At 38.5% G+C, this 15,044-nt stretch overlaps 1 protein-coding gene across 1 annotated transcript in view; it reads left to right on the top strand.

Annotated features, from left to right (window-relative positions):
- The window catches only part of PLXDC2 (plexin domain containing 2), a 261,533-nt gene that overhangs the window by 235,945 nt on the left and 10,544 nt on the right, over positions 1–15,044 (top strand). The window contains exon 13 of the mRNA XM_082298661.1: positions 7,794–7,954. Within this exon, the coding sequence (XP_082154787.1) occupies positions 7,794–7,954 (161 nt within the window). The remainder of the gene's footprint in view (positions 1–7,793; positions 7,955–15,044) is intronic.

The following is a 15,044-nucleotide window of genomic DNA, read 5'->3' as shown; positions in this document are numbered from 1 at the left end:
AGGATTAACAATTGTACTACATAGAGCTTAATTTGATTTTGAGATATTATGAAAATCAGTAAGAAATTACCAAAATGTAGACGAAGCTTTGGAAAAAAGGGTACTTTTATACACTTTATATATGGTGATAAACTTACCCAAGACTATTTTTTCCAATATATTTTTTTCTGTCTGGAAAGCTTCCATTAGTCATCTCTCTTCCTAATTTCTCTTAAAAATTGTAGTCTGAGCTGTTCCAAATTATGGAGAAAACTTAGTCCTTTTTTTCTTGTGTATTCTGAACTCCAGCTGCAACACGTTTAACCCCAGCCTGATAAGAGTCATATAAGTTATTTCTTTCTAATATGTTTACTTGCTAAATGATTCAGAAAATTAGAACTATTTCACCAAAGAAATAAGCCTATCTTTTAGACAAAACAAGTATTTTTTTTACATAAATGAAGTTATTATAACCCCACAGTCCAAAACCAAGTGATTCCACTTGACAAGTCACTATGAATTAGCTGAGTCTTCCCAAATTTTAAAGTAAAACATAAGAAATTAAAAAATTATAAACATAACCTTTGTGGTAGCTTAAAAATGTTTTAAAGTGGACTTTGTATAAGATAAGATTGACAGGATATGGCTTTGTTTTATTGGCAGAATTTAGCCCTAGCCACAGGAAATGATCTTCCAGAGGCTTCATCTCATCTGGTGTTAGCCAGGAAGCCACAAACTGTTCTTTTAGGCCTTTCTCCTAGCCAGTGGCAAGCAGTAGGCAAGAGGAAGTAATTAATGTCATGCTAAAAGACATGCCCAAATTGGGATATGTTACTCTATAGGGGTGCCAAACTCTACCAGCTACAGAGAAAAACTCTTTTTTACAGAGAAAAACTCTACCAGCTACAGAGAAAAATCTAAATTGCATACTAAGAATGGGCATCTTGTTCATAGGCACCCAAGGTTTCCTTAAATAATTCTCTTCAGGGTGTCCTAGCTAATGTGTTTTGTTTCCATTCCTGTCCAGAAACCTGCAGGCCAGGATGCAGACCTTTTCTTCCACTCTTTTCTCATGAAAAAGAGAGGATTTAATCATATTAAGTATTTTATATCACATTAAAGAAGCATGATGTTAAAAAACCAGAACAGCTAGATGTAGACACTTCAACTTATATCGACGTCCAGCCTACTAGTTTAGTTTCTCTTTGGTTTTCTAAGACAGATATAAAATGATATATGGTATCCTACTCCTACAGTTGCTATGACTTTGCTGACTTTGTTACACATTTACACTTTGTTGACTTTGTACCAGATCAAAGGGTTAATGTGAAAACCCCATGTAGCTCTAAATGCGGATCTTAAGGAGGGCTACATGTAAAAAACTGGATAAACTTTTAAGAAAAGGCTGCTTTACTTCGTGTTTTATCTTATCATCTGCTCCTTTTGCTGTCACAGTGCTATGGCAGTGTGACAGCTGGGGCACACAAAGATCCTGTAATCTTCTGTCTTTTTAACTTCCTATTCTACATGGAGTTAACCCAGTTTTGCAGTTAGTAGCCTCCTCCAATCTTCTCTACACTGCTTTGACATCGGTGTGCATCGGTTACTGTAAAGAATGGGAAAAATGAAGGCCAGGTGAAGGAAGGCTAATAATGCTGTACATTTTGCATTGATATTGAAGTACCTAAAGTTGTTCTGTCTCCCAAAGTTGTGGTGGGTACTCTGGTGAGTAACTCTACAAGCATTAGACACAGGATTAGACAGGAACAGCCTGATTTACCTTATTGTCTTGTGTTTGCTTTCAGTAGGATTAAGAGGAGTCAGTGGGGTGACACAATTGAAATTCTTATGAATAGCTAACTTTTTGCTCATCTGGATTTGAGTCAGCTACCTTTTCAGGCCAAATGGTGGGGTCCTTCATGGTACAATATTGAGCTTCATGATGCCAACTGTTTGATGCTACTAAGTATTGTAATGGCTTAAATGGTCTCAATCAGCTCAAACTAGAATTAGTACAGATGACAACTGTTGTAGCATTAGGTGATATTTTAGAGCAGAAGAATCAAAGCCCTTAGCTCGCATGTTTAGAGTACTGTCATCCTATAAACAGAGGGATTTGATTGTAATGTGCTCTCATCAATTTACTACGCTAAGCAGTTGATCAATCTTCGAGAGACTTACTGAGTTGCCCTGGGTCCTACAGAAAATTGATAGCAAAGCCAGACACTGAATTCTGATTTTGTGTGTTATAGTTCATAATATTCTCACTCAGAGACCACCTTTCATTTCTTACATGCAATTGGAAATCAATTTTTAAAGCATTAGCTGAGCCATAACTTTATAAATCATCATGAAACCAGGTAAAGCAATGGCTTAACCTCAAAATGTTAACAAATGCTAAGGGATTGAACCCGCAAATCAAGAAAATCACATACCATTACTGTGAATAAGTTGAGAACTCCAGAGCATGCTGTTCCTAAAGTAGGTAGAGAGAAAATTTTTATGGGGATTCCCTTGAGTCTCTGGAGAATCATTCCAACTACACATTCCCTTATCCCCTCCCACAGGTCATCAATCATCTTTTCAGGAATCTGCATTATGTACAGGGAAAAAGCTTGAGTTTGAGGAACCACATACCTGCCCCATAAAGCAAGGAGTCTCCAGGTAGATTCACATTCCAGATGTAAATGGAAACCCAGAAGAGGGGAAAAATCTGGTGGCTCTGTTGAGCTTACTGTACCTGTAACCCTGTGTGCTCAGCTGTACTAAACATTATGTCCTCCCTCTTGGCAGGAGCCTATTAACTCAAACCCGCAGTCACACAAATAGGAGTGATGCAGTTTCCAGGCTAGAAATGACATACGTAATAGGGTGGAGGGCTGGTGAGTGAACTTGATCTGTAGCTGCATGTTAATCCCAGATCATGCAGCAAGAGAAGGTTTCTGCACTTTGGCAGATCAAAAAGTATAAAATTCATTCTTCTGGCAAAAAAAGGGGAGAGAAGAACAAAGTTTAGTGCTGAGTTGTCATCTTCAGGCTGATTGCTGCTATTTAAATCATCTATATCCCTGGCTTTGTGTGTCGGTCAGGAGGGTCAAATAAGGTATTGTTTTATCCCTTAATGATTCATGGGCATGTAAGTGAGTTTGCATTGGAGGTTCGACTCCAGTGGTGTTTTTCCAGATGGTCTTTTACCATCTAATCAAAATGCAAGAGTAAAAAGGAACACCATGGTTTTTGGAGGGAGAAGCAAAATTTTATTTTCCAAGTCTACACAATGAAATTCTACTTTTTTGTCTGTCATTCCCCTTTTGTTTCACTTTATATAAAGGAAATTTTCTAGCCAGGAAGTACCAGAAGTTTGTCTATTTTTCTTCAGTTTTCCTGTAAAATATTTTGTATCTCTGCTCTCACAGACAGAGATAGTAATCTCTGGAAATTAAACTCTTTTCCATCTCATATCATATAAGGTGTAAATGAGTGTATCACAATTTTGTTTTCTCATATAGAAAACTATCACAGTGGAAACTTTTCATAAACCTTACATTTAGATAATATAAAACAATTTATTTCATTATTTTGCAGACCTCAAGGGTTAATATGCAGTTATGAGAAAAATAATGTTGAGAATGTATTCTCGATGTGTTTACAAACAGCAAGTAGCAGTTCGTAAACACTAAAAAGCAGTCTCTGTAGATACCTTTGTTCTGTTAAAGTCAGCATCACACTCCCTGTGTGCCATGGCAAGACAAGATTTTCATTACTTGAGTTCTTTTGTTTTCCTACTCCAAAAGAAGCTAGCCCAACAGCAACTGGAGACATACTACAGTTATTTTAAATCAAAGATTTTATAGTCTTTATGTGTTTATCATGGAAACAATGAGAACATTTTTATTGTGTTTTCACTTTTATTTTTTAAACAACATTCCAGCAGCAGAACAGTTATTTCATGTTTGGATTCTGTGCCTTTATATTAGGGAAAAAGAAGCTACTTGCTCTTTCCATCCAGTCATTCAGCACCTAATGAGAAGCAGACTGACCTTGGAGATATTAACAGGCTCCTTCTGCTTAAAAGTTTTATGCATTTAAGAGTTTGAGAAGGCATTATAAATATAGAGTAACAATTGCTTCTTCTATATTTATATTCTTCTTCTATATTTATTCTTCTATAAATATATGTAACAATTGCTTCTTGAGCATAAGAAAAGGAAAGTTTGGGGAAAGTTCCATTGAGAATACTCCTTTTGGGAAAGGGTTGGTCATAAAACAAATAGCCTCCCATGGGTTTAGCCTTGCCTGGAACAACAGATGTGCTGTGATAATCCTAGTAAGATTTCTACACCTGAAAAAGTTTCCAATACCTTGTTTTTTCATCTATTTCCCTTGCTGGCTTTTTAAAAGAACTGACAGTTGATTTTTGCAGCAAAGAGTATTTTCAATGTTGACAGCACTGTTTATTGTCTCTGTGCAAAGAGAGTGAAATCAATTTCTCATGAGTATTTGAGCCCTGGGGTCAATGGACTGAATTTCAATTACGGAAATTACAAGTTACTTAAACTTGTTGTAATTTAAGGAAAGCATTTCTTTTGTTTCATTATTTTGCATTTGGCATTCTGCCCACTGCACTGATGTCCACCGAGAGCTCCACCCTCTATTAGCAGAAATCTGGGCAGGCAGTTGACACCTGTGATGTTTCAAAGAGATGATGTTCTAGTTTGCAAAGCTAGATGCTGAAAGCTGAGAAAATATCAGATCAAAAGGGATTAAATTGATGACTTTTTCAGAGTGGTTAGGACCTTTGCTGAAGTCCAGCATTTTTTAATATGCAGAATATGATGTTATGTCTTCAACTATAACATAGTAACAATACAAATTGCTCATTTAGTGCAAATCAGCCTGAAAATGGGTACAAATGACAAAATAGATTTGATGCACAAATGTGACATTGAAGTATAGAGTATGAAACTGTAAAAAAGACAATTATGAGACGAACAAGCTATGAATCCTCTGCTCCTTTGAGGGAGCAGTTGCTTCTCAGTAGGGTGACTCACAACTAACTCTTCAGCAGTGGGAATAGTCCAGCCAAGAGGATGTACAATCAAGCAGGCCTTTTCTGATGGCCTTTCAATTCCTTAATTTCCATTTGTATGGCAATTTGAAATATATGTACAAGTACTAAATATTGTTGCAGTGCAAGAACAGAAACTAAGACTGGTGTTTCTATTCATCTGTTCTCACTCTGAGTATTAATGGCTATGTCAAGTAAAAATTCTACTGTCTGAAAATAAGAGGAGCCTTATTTTGAGCCACCTTTCTTTCCTGTCTGCTCCATGAATTTTGCATCCTTTTTTATTTAGTGCTCTAACTACTAGGAAGTATTTTAACGACCCTTTGGGGGACAATTTTGAAAATTTGAAAATAGAACTTCCAGATTCTAGGTACTATCTCCTTTCCTCTAATTCAATATAAAGTATGGCCTGGGAATTTTCACTGTATGTAGTGTGCTAAAAAAAAAATTTAAAATTAATAAAATCAAACAGGGCTGACGCTACTTTTCTGTTTCAAAATCTCCTACACATTTGTGTGAATTAAGCTTCAAGAAAGCAAAGGAAATCCCCTTGTGGGATTTAGTCAGGGAGAAACCTGGTTCTTGGACCTGTTCATGCATAAACTCAAAATTCATGTCCAAAATCATTACAATTAAAACTGAAGTTCCCGTGTGAACATATACTCATGAACTTTTAAAAAGAAAGATACATTCAGGATTAGGCTGTACCTAAGTGGGGATCATGTTTGCAATTTTTTATTAAAATCATTAATGCTTCCCACACCCTAGTTAACTTCCCAGTTTATTGGGATCTTTTTCTTTATCCTCTGATTCTGTTACTCAGGTCCTTAGTCCACAAAGTGTCGCTGATGTTGTGGGAAAGAGTAGAGCAGTGCTGTGGGGTTTTGACTGTCCTGAATCAAGACTGAGGAAATATGGACAAAAACAAGGGATATGTACATGAATCCCTTCTTTGCCCCCAAAGATCCATAACTATTCCATGGAGTAATAGTCAGATACATGTCTTGGCTAAGATAATGCATCTTCATTTTCCCTTTCTCCCTATTGTTGCAATTGTGCCATGCAATCTGCTGGGTGACGAGCCATGCAGCCTTCCTTGGTCTGGTGAGAAATGTGCTGCCATACATGGATGCATGAGCTGTAACACTCACTCACATTAACTGTTCCTCTTTTTTGCCCCTCACACAAGGCATTTACCACTACCTGCATCAATATGCCTTTCTTCTATTATTTTCCAATTCTCTATTTTAACATGAGCATGGAGTGTTCTACTCCATTCAAATGAATAGTAAAAGACCATGTACACTTATTGCTATTGTTGTTGTTATTGTTGTTTTTACTATTAATAACAATAATAGTGATTTGTTTGAAGTGATAATCATAACCCAATACCTGTCTTCAGAGAACAAATAAAAGTGAGTCCCTGACCTCAGAGAACATAACACTTTAAGACAACCAAATAGGTCAAAGGGATGGCACAGCAAAAAGGATGATTGCAGATATCAGTGATTTTCATTATAGCCAGCTTGCCAAACAAGCGTGGTAAGAGGAAATTTAAAAGTGGAAATGAAAGAAAATTTCCCTAAGCAAGACCAGAGACAGGTGTCATATGGAGTAAGGCATGGAAGTGATTAGAAGGATTTCTAGAAAAGCAGAAAGCAGTGGGAATATCAGACTCACAGAGTATGCTGAGTTGGAAGGAACCCACAAAGACCATCAAGTCCAGCTCCTGGCCCTGCACTGAACCATCCCCAAGGGTCACAACATCTTCCCAAGAGCACTGTCCAAATGCCTCTTGAACTCTGTCAGGCCTGGTGCTGTGACCACTGCCCTGGGGTGAAGAACCCTTAGGAGAATAATGGAAGTTTGTGTTCCTCTACTGGTGTTTCTTAAACCTAGGACTTCTGAATGGCTCTTTTGCCTGCTGATGTGGGCAGACCAGTAATTCTTTTATGGAAGAGTATGATGAAGAACAAGCAGTTCTACAGGTGTTGGTTGATATATTAAGAAACTTTTCCCCCAAAGCTTATGCTGTTGTTGAAAGACTTTCAGTCACTTATTTGGAAGCACTGCTGACAAGTTGCTTGTGTGACAGAGACAGCCCTCTTTTATCCTGACAGAGGCATAGCATGAGTGGCCTCCTGGTATCAAGTTTAGTAAATGGATGGTCTTCTGTAATACTTTGGTATGATGAGTGTTCCATTCAGACCAAGATCAAAATATTGCAGGATCCATCTGTTGCACTTTTGGCTCTCTGATTCAGTTGCAAAGAGTGGTTCCAAACTCTCCTACAAGCTAATGAATGAGGCTTTCAGAATATATTTAATAGCTAGACCTCACAAGGGTTTGTGGCATGTCTCAAATGGAATATTTAAAGAAAAATGCAATGTTAAAAATGTATTCAGTTGGTACTTTTTGTCTGTGAGACAATTGCAATAATTTCATAAAGAAACCAAAGCAAAATTTATTATGAAAGTAATTAAGATCTTCAGACTGTCCATTTTACATCCAAAAGAAAGGATGTTAATATTATTTATTGAATTAAAATCAGTGAAACCTTTGAAAGTCTTTTCATTAAGATTATGAGAGTATCCAGTTGCAGAAAAGAGACATCTAACATCTTTTTCCAACATGGGCTGTAGAAAATGAGGTCTATGTAACACAGAAAAAGCAAATGCTCAATTGCCATCTGTGCAATGGAATGGGTAAGGCATAAGTTACTGTGCTAAGTGTGCTCTTTGTGCAGCTTCCACAGATGACAGTGCGGCGGAGAAGAAAAGTGGAACACTTCATGCCGGCTTAATTGTTGGCATTCTGGTCCTGGTCCTCATTGTGGCTGCAGCCATCCTCGTGACTGCCTACATGTACCATCATCCGACATCAGCAGCTAGTCTCTTCTTTATAGAGGTAAGACAAGAGTAACATGTTGTGTCACTAGTCCTGTCTCTTGGCTAGGGTATTTGGGGTCTCCAAAATAGCTCTTTCTTAACTAAGTCAGAAAGTATCTTTGTGTTCATATTGTAATCTTTGAAGAAATGTATTACAGCTGGTGATGGGTCAGTAGCTCTGACCGAGGAAGCTGTGACCGGTCTGGAGAGATGGTCCCAAAAGGAATCGCCTTCCCGAGGCCCGGTGTCCTCCCTCAGCTGCTGGCAGGAGGGCCCTTGCAGAAGCTGTCAGCTCTTTAGTGATTGTCAGCTCGTGATTTCAGCTCAGCTCTGCAGGGCAGCCTCCAGGCCGGACCAGGGAGAGACGAGAGGCTCGTGTAGCTGTTCCCCACGAGGCAGCTTTATTGGTCCGTACTGGCGAAGGGGAGCCAGGGACGAGCAACTCCGTCTCGCAGGGGCAGAGGGCTGGCTTTTATAGGGATACAGGGGATGGGTGCCAGGGGGTAAGGGCCAATGGGTTACCAAGGATCTGCATAGGGTCTCCTAAAGGATTCTGGATCTGACTTTTCTTGCTGTGACCAAAGAAGTGGTTGTCTTTCCAGGGAGTCCTGCTGGCCGATTGTGCAATCTCCTTATCTCAGCAGACATCCCTCCAGGGCAGGGGCTGGGCATACCCTACAGAAATGGACCTTGTTTTGTTCTTAGCATATTGTTTTGTTCTTAGCATGTTTATCACTCAGCTCCTTCAACTACCATTGCCATTACTTTTTTGCTTTTAGACAGGACATATATCTAGGAGATATATGTCAGATACCACACCACTTCTCTTTCCTATCCTTCATTTTCCTCACAACAGCATTTTTTGTTACCTTTCCTGTGCACTGTCATTTTATTTCAGGACATACAGCTTTTCTATAATTTTCCTGGGGGGGAAGAAAAAGTATTCTTTCTTAATTCTACAGGAGAGCTGATTTATAGTAAGTTTTTGGCTGGAAACTTGTATTAGCTGTTCCTTACATCATATAAGGAATCTTTTAACACTTTGTCTCAAAGTGTGGAAAAATTATTTTCACTTGATTGTTAACATCTATCATTTCTTCTGCTCTTTTTATTAGTGTAGAGAGAAACCTAGTCTTTTAGACCATGATTCATCTGACCTATTTGAGACATCCTCTTAAAGATTAGATAAATTGATGTTTTTCTCCCTCAAATACCAATGGCTACCTTAGGTGCAGATACCTACATTGCAGATGCTGACATTTAGTCTGTTCAGCTCCGCTGTAAACGAAAACATGAAAAAGGAAAATTCTCCATAGGCGTTTCAGTCTACAAAAACCCATGAATACCTACACCTCCTTGTGGTTTCTTTTTCAACTCAGCAACATTCCTCTGCCTTGTGATAAGTATACATTTGCTGAACATGAAATAAAGAGGTGGCTGTTCATAAACCCTACTCGTAGTATTCCCTTACTATCAAGAGCACAGATACTTACCACTGGACAACAGTGAAGGTGCAAAACCACTGGAAATGTCGCTAGGGACATACGTTAGGGGTTGCTTAGGTAAAAGCCTGGAAGGAAGATGTAGACATTTATTCTTAGTGACAGCAATGAGAATTGAAGTGAGACATGAACATGAATGGAATGATTCATCTTTAACATCGTATTATAATAAATATTCTTCTTAGATGTAATAGTAGCGACAGAAATCAAAATGAATTGTTTATCAGTATTCCTGCTCTAGTAATGTAACTGTGTTAGCCATCAGGGAACAGAATCCATATAATAGCACATAGTTTTCTCTCATGTTTATGCAGCATCTCAAGCCAGTTCATTATTGATGTAGACAAACAAAATTCCACTGAAATCCTTGTATGAAAGAGAAGGTTTTGTCCCTTTCTTTTTTTCACAGATTAAATTTACACAGATTGAATTTCTATTCTTTCACTCTAGTAAAAGCAAGTTTCTTACCTGTCATGATGTGATGGAAAAGGCTAAATAAATTGCAACACCACTTTTTAAGAAGAAGAGAAGAATATTACAACTTACAATACACTGTTGTTGTTGTTCTAAATGTAGTAAGGGCATGTTAATTTATTTCTTTCATTGATATCATACTCATCATGCAAATAGAGGTGCCTTAATCAGTGTTGTTAAACTCATTCCACCGAATTTAATCTTTAGGTGCCATTAATCAATCTATTATTCTATTATTAGTCAAAGCTAAAATGTCTTTTAGCAAGAAATGTAGTCATTTAGAATAAGTAAAAAAACATAAGCTTTCTGTATGAAATGAAGGAGAAATCAGTCAAAATAAAATTTATGCAAAACAGGGTAGAACCTACATTCTCTATTGGTTACTAGGATAATTGTGGTACTTGTGAAGAATCAGCATTAGCAAGAATTTTTAAAAGCACTAGTCATCAAGGGGTGGCCTTTCCCTGTCAGTTGTACAAACACTGATGCAGTGGGAAAATCACAAGGGAGGGAATAGGGGTTAAATGTATTTCAGAACACTTACACAAATTTCAAAACTTGAAAACCATTTTTGGTATCATAAACCTAGAACAGAACAAGGTAATCCATTCTGGAAATTAAATTGCTTTTAATAAGTTTAATAATTTAATTTTCAAAAAAAAAAGTCATTTGATCAATTAAAAAATAATAAGTAGAATTTATTATTCTTATATTTATCTGATCAATAGGATTTACACATTTCCAATGCAAAGAAGAAAATATCTTCTCAAACTTGCTTTTTGAAAATTATGTACAAAAGACTAATCAGGCAAAACTGGTACAAATAGGCCAGTGTTACAAGAAATCATTCTTTATTACATTTGTGCAATTGAAAAATATTTGAGTAAACTGTTACAGATAACATGACAGCCCACATACCACAAGAGACAAGCTGCATTATTTATGGAAAATGAATGAAATATGGATCTGATGTTACCATTCTAGGGAAAGAGATCAAGAGGATTGCCATGGGCTTGGTCATGAAATGAGGACAAGCACATAAATATTTCAGAAAATAATACTGTTTTCTATGAGTCTCTTGATTAATAAGCACATTGCACAATTAAAACAAGATGTGACAGATGGACAGGCAAATCCCTCCTGCAGTTGTCTAAAAAATTATAAGTACACTATAGTCTGCCATCAAGTCTTCAAGTCAAATCAAGATCTGCATCAGTTTATCTATCATTAGTAATTAATATAGCTCTAAGGCTGGCCAAAAGAAGGAACAGGAACCTGGTGCATTTGTGTTTATTTTTAAAGAAGTTACTTTATGGAGGAATCATATAGACATTAAGCATAACATTCATTCAAAACTCTAATATAATTAATAGAGAAACTTCCTTTTGCATCTAAGATAATGTCATGATTTGGTAGGTGAAATGTCATTTTCAATCAGATTTTGTTGGGTTTTTTAGGCTAAGGGCTGTGTAAGGAATTTTTAATTGATTAGTTTTACAATCATGACTGGTTTCTGAATAAAGAACAGTATATTAAACTGACCCTGTATCTGAGGCTTTAAGTCTCTTTCTACCTTGTGTTCTCTGCAGATATCACCTAATATTCACTTACCTCCTCACTCAGGTTCTCACACAGCTCATCTTGAATCCAACTCATGTCATGTAGTGAGCTCTCCCAGATAAGAATAAATACAACCACACTTTGTCTGTGCTGTTTACCCTTGCATTGATAAAGGCAATCTCTTGTGGCACCTCTGAACACCATTAAATGATATCCTGAGTGCACTAGTTGGTTTAAATAAGCAATAAACACAAGCTAAGGAAAATACCATTTATTACAAAAACTCATGTCTTAGAACATAGTAACATTATTCTATTACTTTTTTACCCTTTAAGTCTGAAGAAAATGCTTCCCTAAGGGGTTTTGTTCATACCTGTTGAGCAGAACATGCATGTGCAGCTCCACCTGGAACAAAGAGTTTGAGAAGTCTTAAATGCCAGTGCTATTCAATTTGCCTATGGTAGTGTTCAATTTTAATACCATCCAAACAGTTCAACATATTTTTAAAAAAGTTCCACTTTTTGTTAAGTGTGTAGAAGATTCAAATCAAATAACACTGTTTTCCTGTTACTTCCAGCCTCCACACTGTTCAACGTGTGTTTCATTGTTTAGGTTGGACACTTCTGTGGTGGCCCAAAGTCAGAATAAATTACCAGCTGTTAAACTCAAGGGAGATTCAGTCAAAGTTCCAATGAATGCAGGCTCTTCCTAAGAGCTAAGAGTAAATATTGACTAAAGATTAGCTTGCAGAGTGACAGAAGAGATGTTGCATGCCTTGGTTTTCTATTTGCTTATCGTTAACCTTGCAGTATTTCCTCTCCATTGAATTTCATTTAGTTGCCAATGGCTTCCTCTCTTTAACCACCTTGAGGAATCCTGTATGTCTTGAGTATACTTTGAGCTGATTTGGACTGATTTTTGTAAAGTAGGATACCTGTCAAATAATGCTCTTCATGACTTTCTCAACAAAGTTTATGTCAGAAATCTAGCTATAACATATATAACTACACACTAGCTATAGCACAATTAAAAAGTGATTGATTTATTTACTAACCTATGTAATATACTTGCATTCAGGATGCGAGGTTTGATGGCCAAGAAGCGAATTACAATGTCCTGAATGTCGTGGATTGCATACCTGTGATACTCACCATAGCACATGTGATCTAGATGTCTGGTGCTCAATGTAAAGAGGAGTAAAGAAATTCCCAGCTGAGTCAGATGGATTTGCTCAGATTTCAATGAGTTGTGGGAAAAATTGCAGCTTTAGTTTTATATTTTAATTCTTCCTTTCTTTTCCCTCATGTTCTTTCTTTTTCCTATATTTTTAACCTCTAATTATTTACATATGTGTTTGTACTTGGGCACTGAGAGCAATTAATGTCAAGGGAATATTTAGCAAATTGAAAAACAAGGTATAAGTCAAACTACTTTTTATTCAGTTATCTTTTGCATGTTTGCATCCAGTTATTTGTGGACAGAAGGGTTGCACATGACACAAGAAGTTTTCACTTGTGTTTTTTTTACCTTCCTTCCTTATATTGTGATCCAAAGTCCTTTTAAGGACTTAAATTTACCTCAGCTGTCATCATAGTGCTCTGCCATTGGAGATCAAAGGCAATATGATCTGGCCACAGCTGAGAGGTGAAACCTGGTGGGATGAGTCCTGTGCCTGGAGTGCCTTGTTGGATGTTTACAGGCTCTTCAGGAGGGACGGGCATGGCAGGAGAGGTGCAGGGGTGGCACTCTATGTAACAGAAGGGGGAGAATGTATGGAGCTCACAGTTGGCAATGGCGCAGTTGAGAGCCTCTGGATAAGAATCAAGGAACAAATAATGCAGATACCATCATGGGAGTCTATAGACCTCCTGGCCAGGACAATGATGAATTAATCTTTGAGGAACTGAGGGGCACTTCCAAGTCAACTGACCTTGTCCTTATGGGAGACTTTGGCTTGCCAGAAATTAACTGGGAACATAACACAGCTGTACAACCCGGGCCAGAAGATTCCTAAAAAACTTGGATCACAACGTTACGGAACAGTCCTAAGGGAGCCAGCTCAGAAAAATGCCCTTCGTGGTCTCCCAGTTGTCAAAAGAGTGGATCTTGTGAGCAAGTGGCAATTGGCAGCCATCTTGTCCACAGTGACCACAAAGCAATCAAGTTTAAAATCTCTGCTGACAAAAGGAAAAGTGCCAAAATCTGAACTCTGCATCTGAGGAGAGCAGACCTCAGACTGCTCAGGGAATTAGTGAGTAAGATCCCCATGGAAAGCATTTTTGCAAGTGCTGGGGTCCATCAGTGCTGGTCACTTTTTTTAATCACCTCCTAAGAGCTCAAGAGCAGGCAGTTCCCAAATGTCGAAAGTCAAGCAGACAAGGCAGAAGACCAGCTTGGCTGAACAGGAATCTTCTCTTGGAAATAAGGTAAAAAAGGAAGGTGTATGGCCAGTGGAAGCAAGGTCAGGTGACATGGGAAAAACACAGATCTGCTGTTGGCCACTGTATGAAGAAAATTCATGTGGCCTAACTCAGCTGGAGTTGGAGCCAACCAGAACTGCGGGGGACAATAAACAGAGTTCTCTCAAATATATTAATGGCAACAGGCAGGGTAAAAATAACATTGTCCCATTACAGGATGAGGATGATCTCCTCACAGACCAGGACAGAGACAAGGCAGAGGTGTTTAACACATTCTTTGCCTCTGTCTTCAACAAGGATGAGGACCAAGGGTGCCCTGAGCCTGAGCTGGAGGACCATGACTGCGAGAATGATCAACTCCCAGTCAAACCTGAAATTGTGCGGGATCTGCTTCTCCAGCTGGATCCCTATAAATCTATAAGGCCTAATGGGATTCATCCAGGAATCATCAAAGAGCTGGATGATGTCATCACAGAACCTCTCTCGATGATTTTTGAGCAGTCTTGGGAATCCAGAGAAGTCCCAGCTGACTGGAAGCTGGTGTACGCTCTCTGAACTTTCAAGAAGGGCAAGAAGGAGGACCCTGTAAACTACAGGCCTGTCAGTCTCACTTCACTGCCTGATAAAGTTACAGAGAAGATTATTCTGGGAGGTTTTGAAAAACACCTGAAAGACAACAGAGTCACTGGTCACAGCCAGCATGGCTTCATGAGAGGAAAGTTCTGCTTATCAAAACTGATTTTTGACAAGATAACCCAACTGGTTGATCATGGGGAGCCACTTCATGTGATGTTTTTGGATTTCAGTAAAGCTTTCCATGCTGTCTCTCACAGTGTCCTTCTGCACAAGATGTCCAGCTCACATGTGGATAAACACATCATGTGGGGGGCGACCAACTGGCTCATGGGTTGGGCACAAAGGGTTACAGTGAATGGGGTGACGTCAGACTGGAGGCCTGTCACTAGTGGGGTTCCACAGGGCTCCAGCCTTGGCCCTCTGCTCTACAACAGCTTCATCAGTGACTGGGACCCAGGACTGGAAGGGACACTAAGCAAGTTCACAGATGATACAAAATTGGCAGGAGCTGTTGATTCTCTTGAAGGCAGGGAGGCCCTGCAGAGAGACCTCAACAAATCAGAGGGCTGGGAAATCA

Source organism: Coloeus monedula (assembly GCF_965178545.1).
Source record: "Coloeus monedula genome assembly, chromosome: 1".
NCBI classification, from domain to species: Eukaryota; Metazoa; Chordata; class Aves; order Passeriformes; family Corvidae; genus Coloeus; species Coloeus monedula.
The sequence above is the reverse complement of the archived record's forward strand: the minus strand, read 5'-3'. Positions and strand labels throughout refer to the sequence as shown.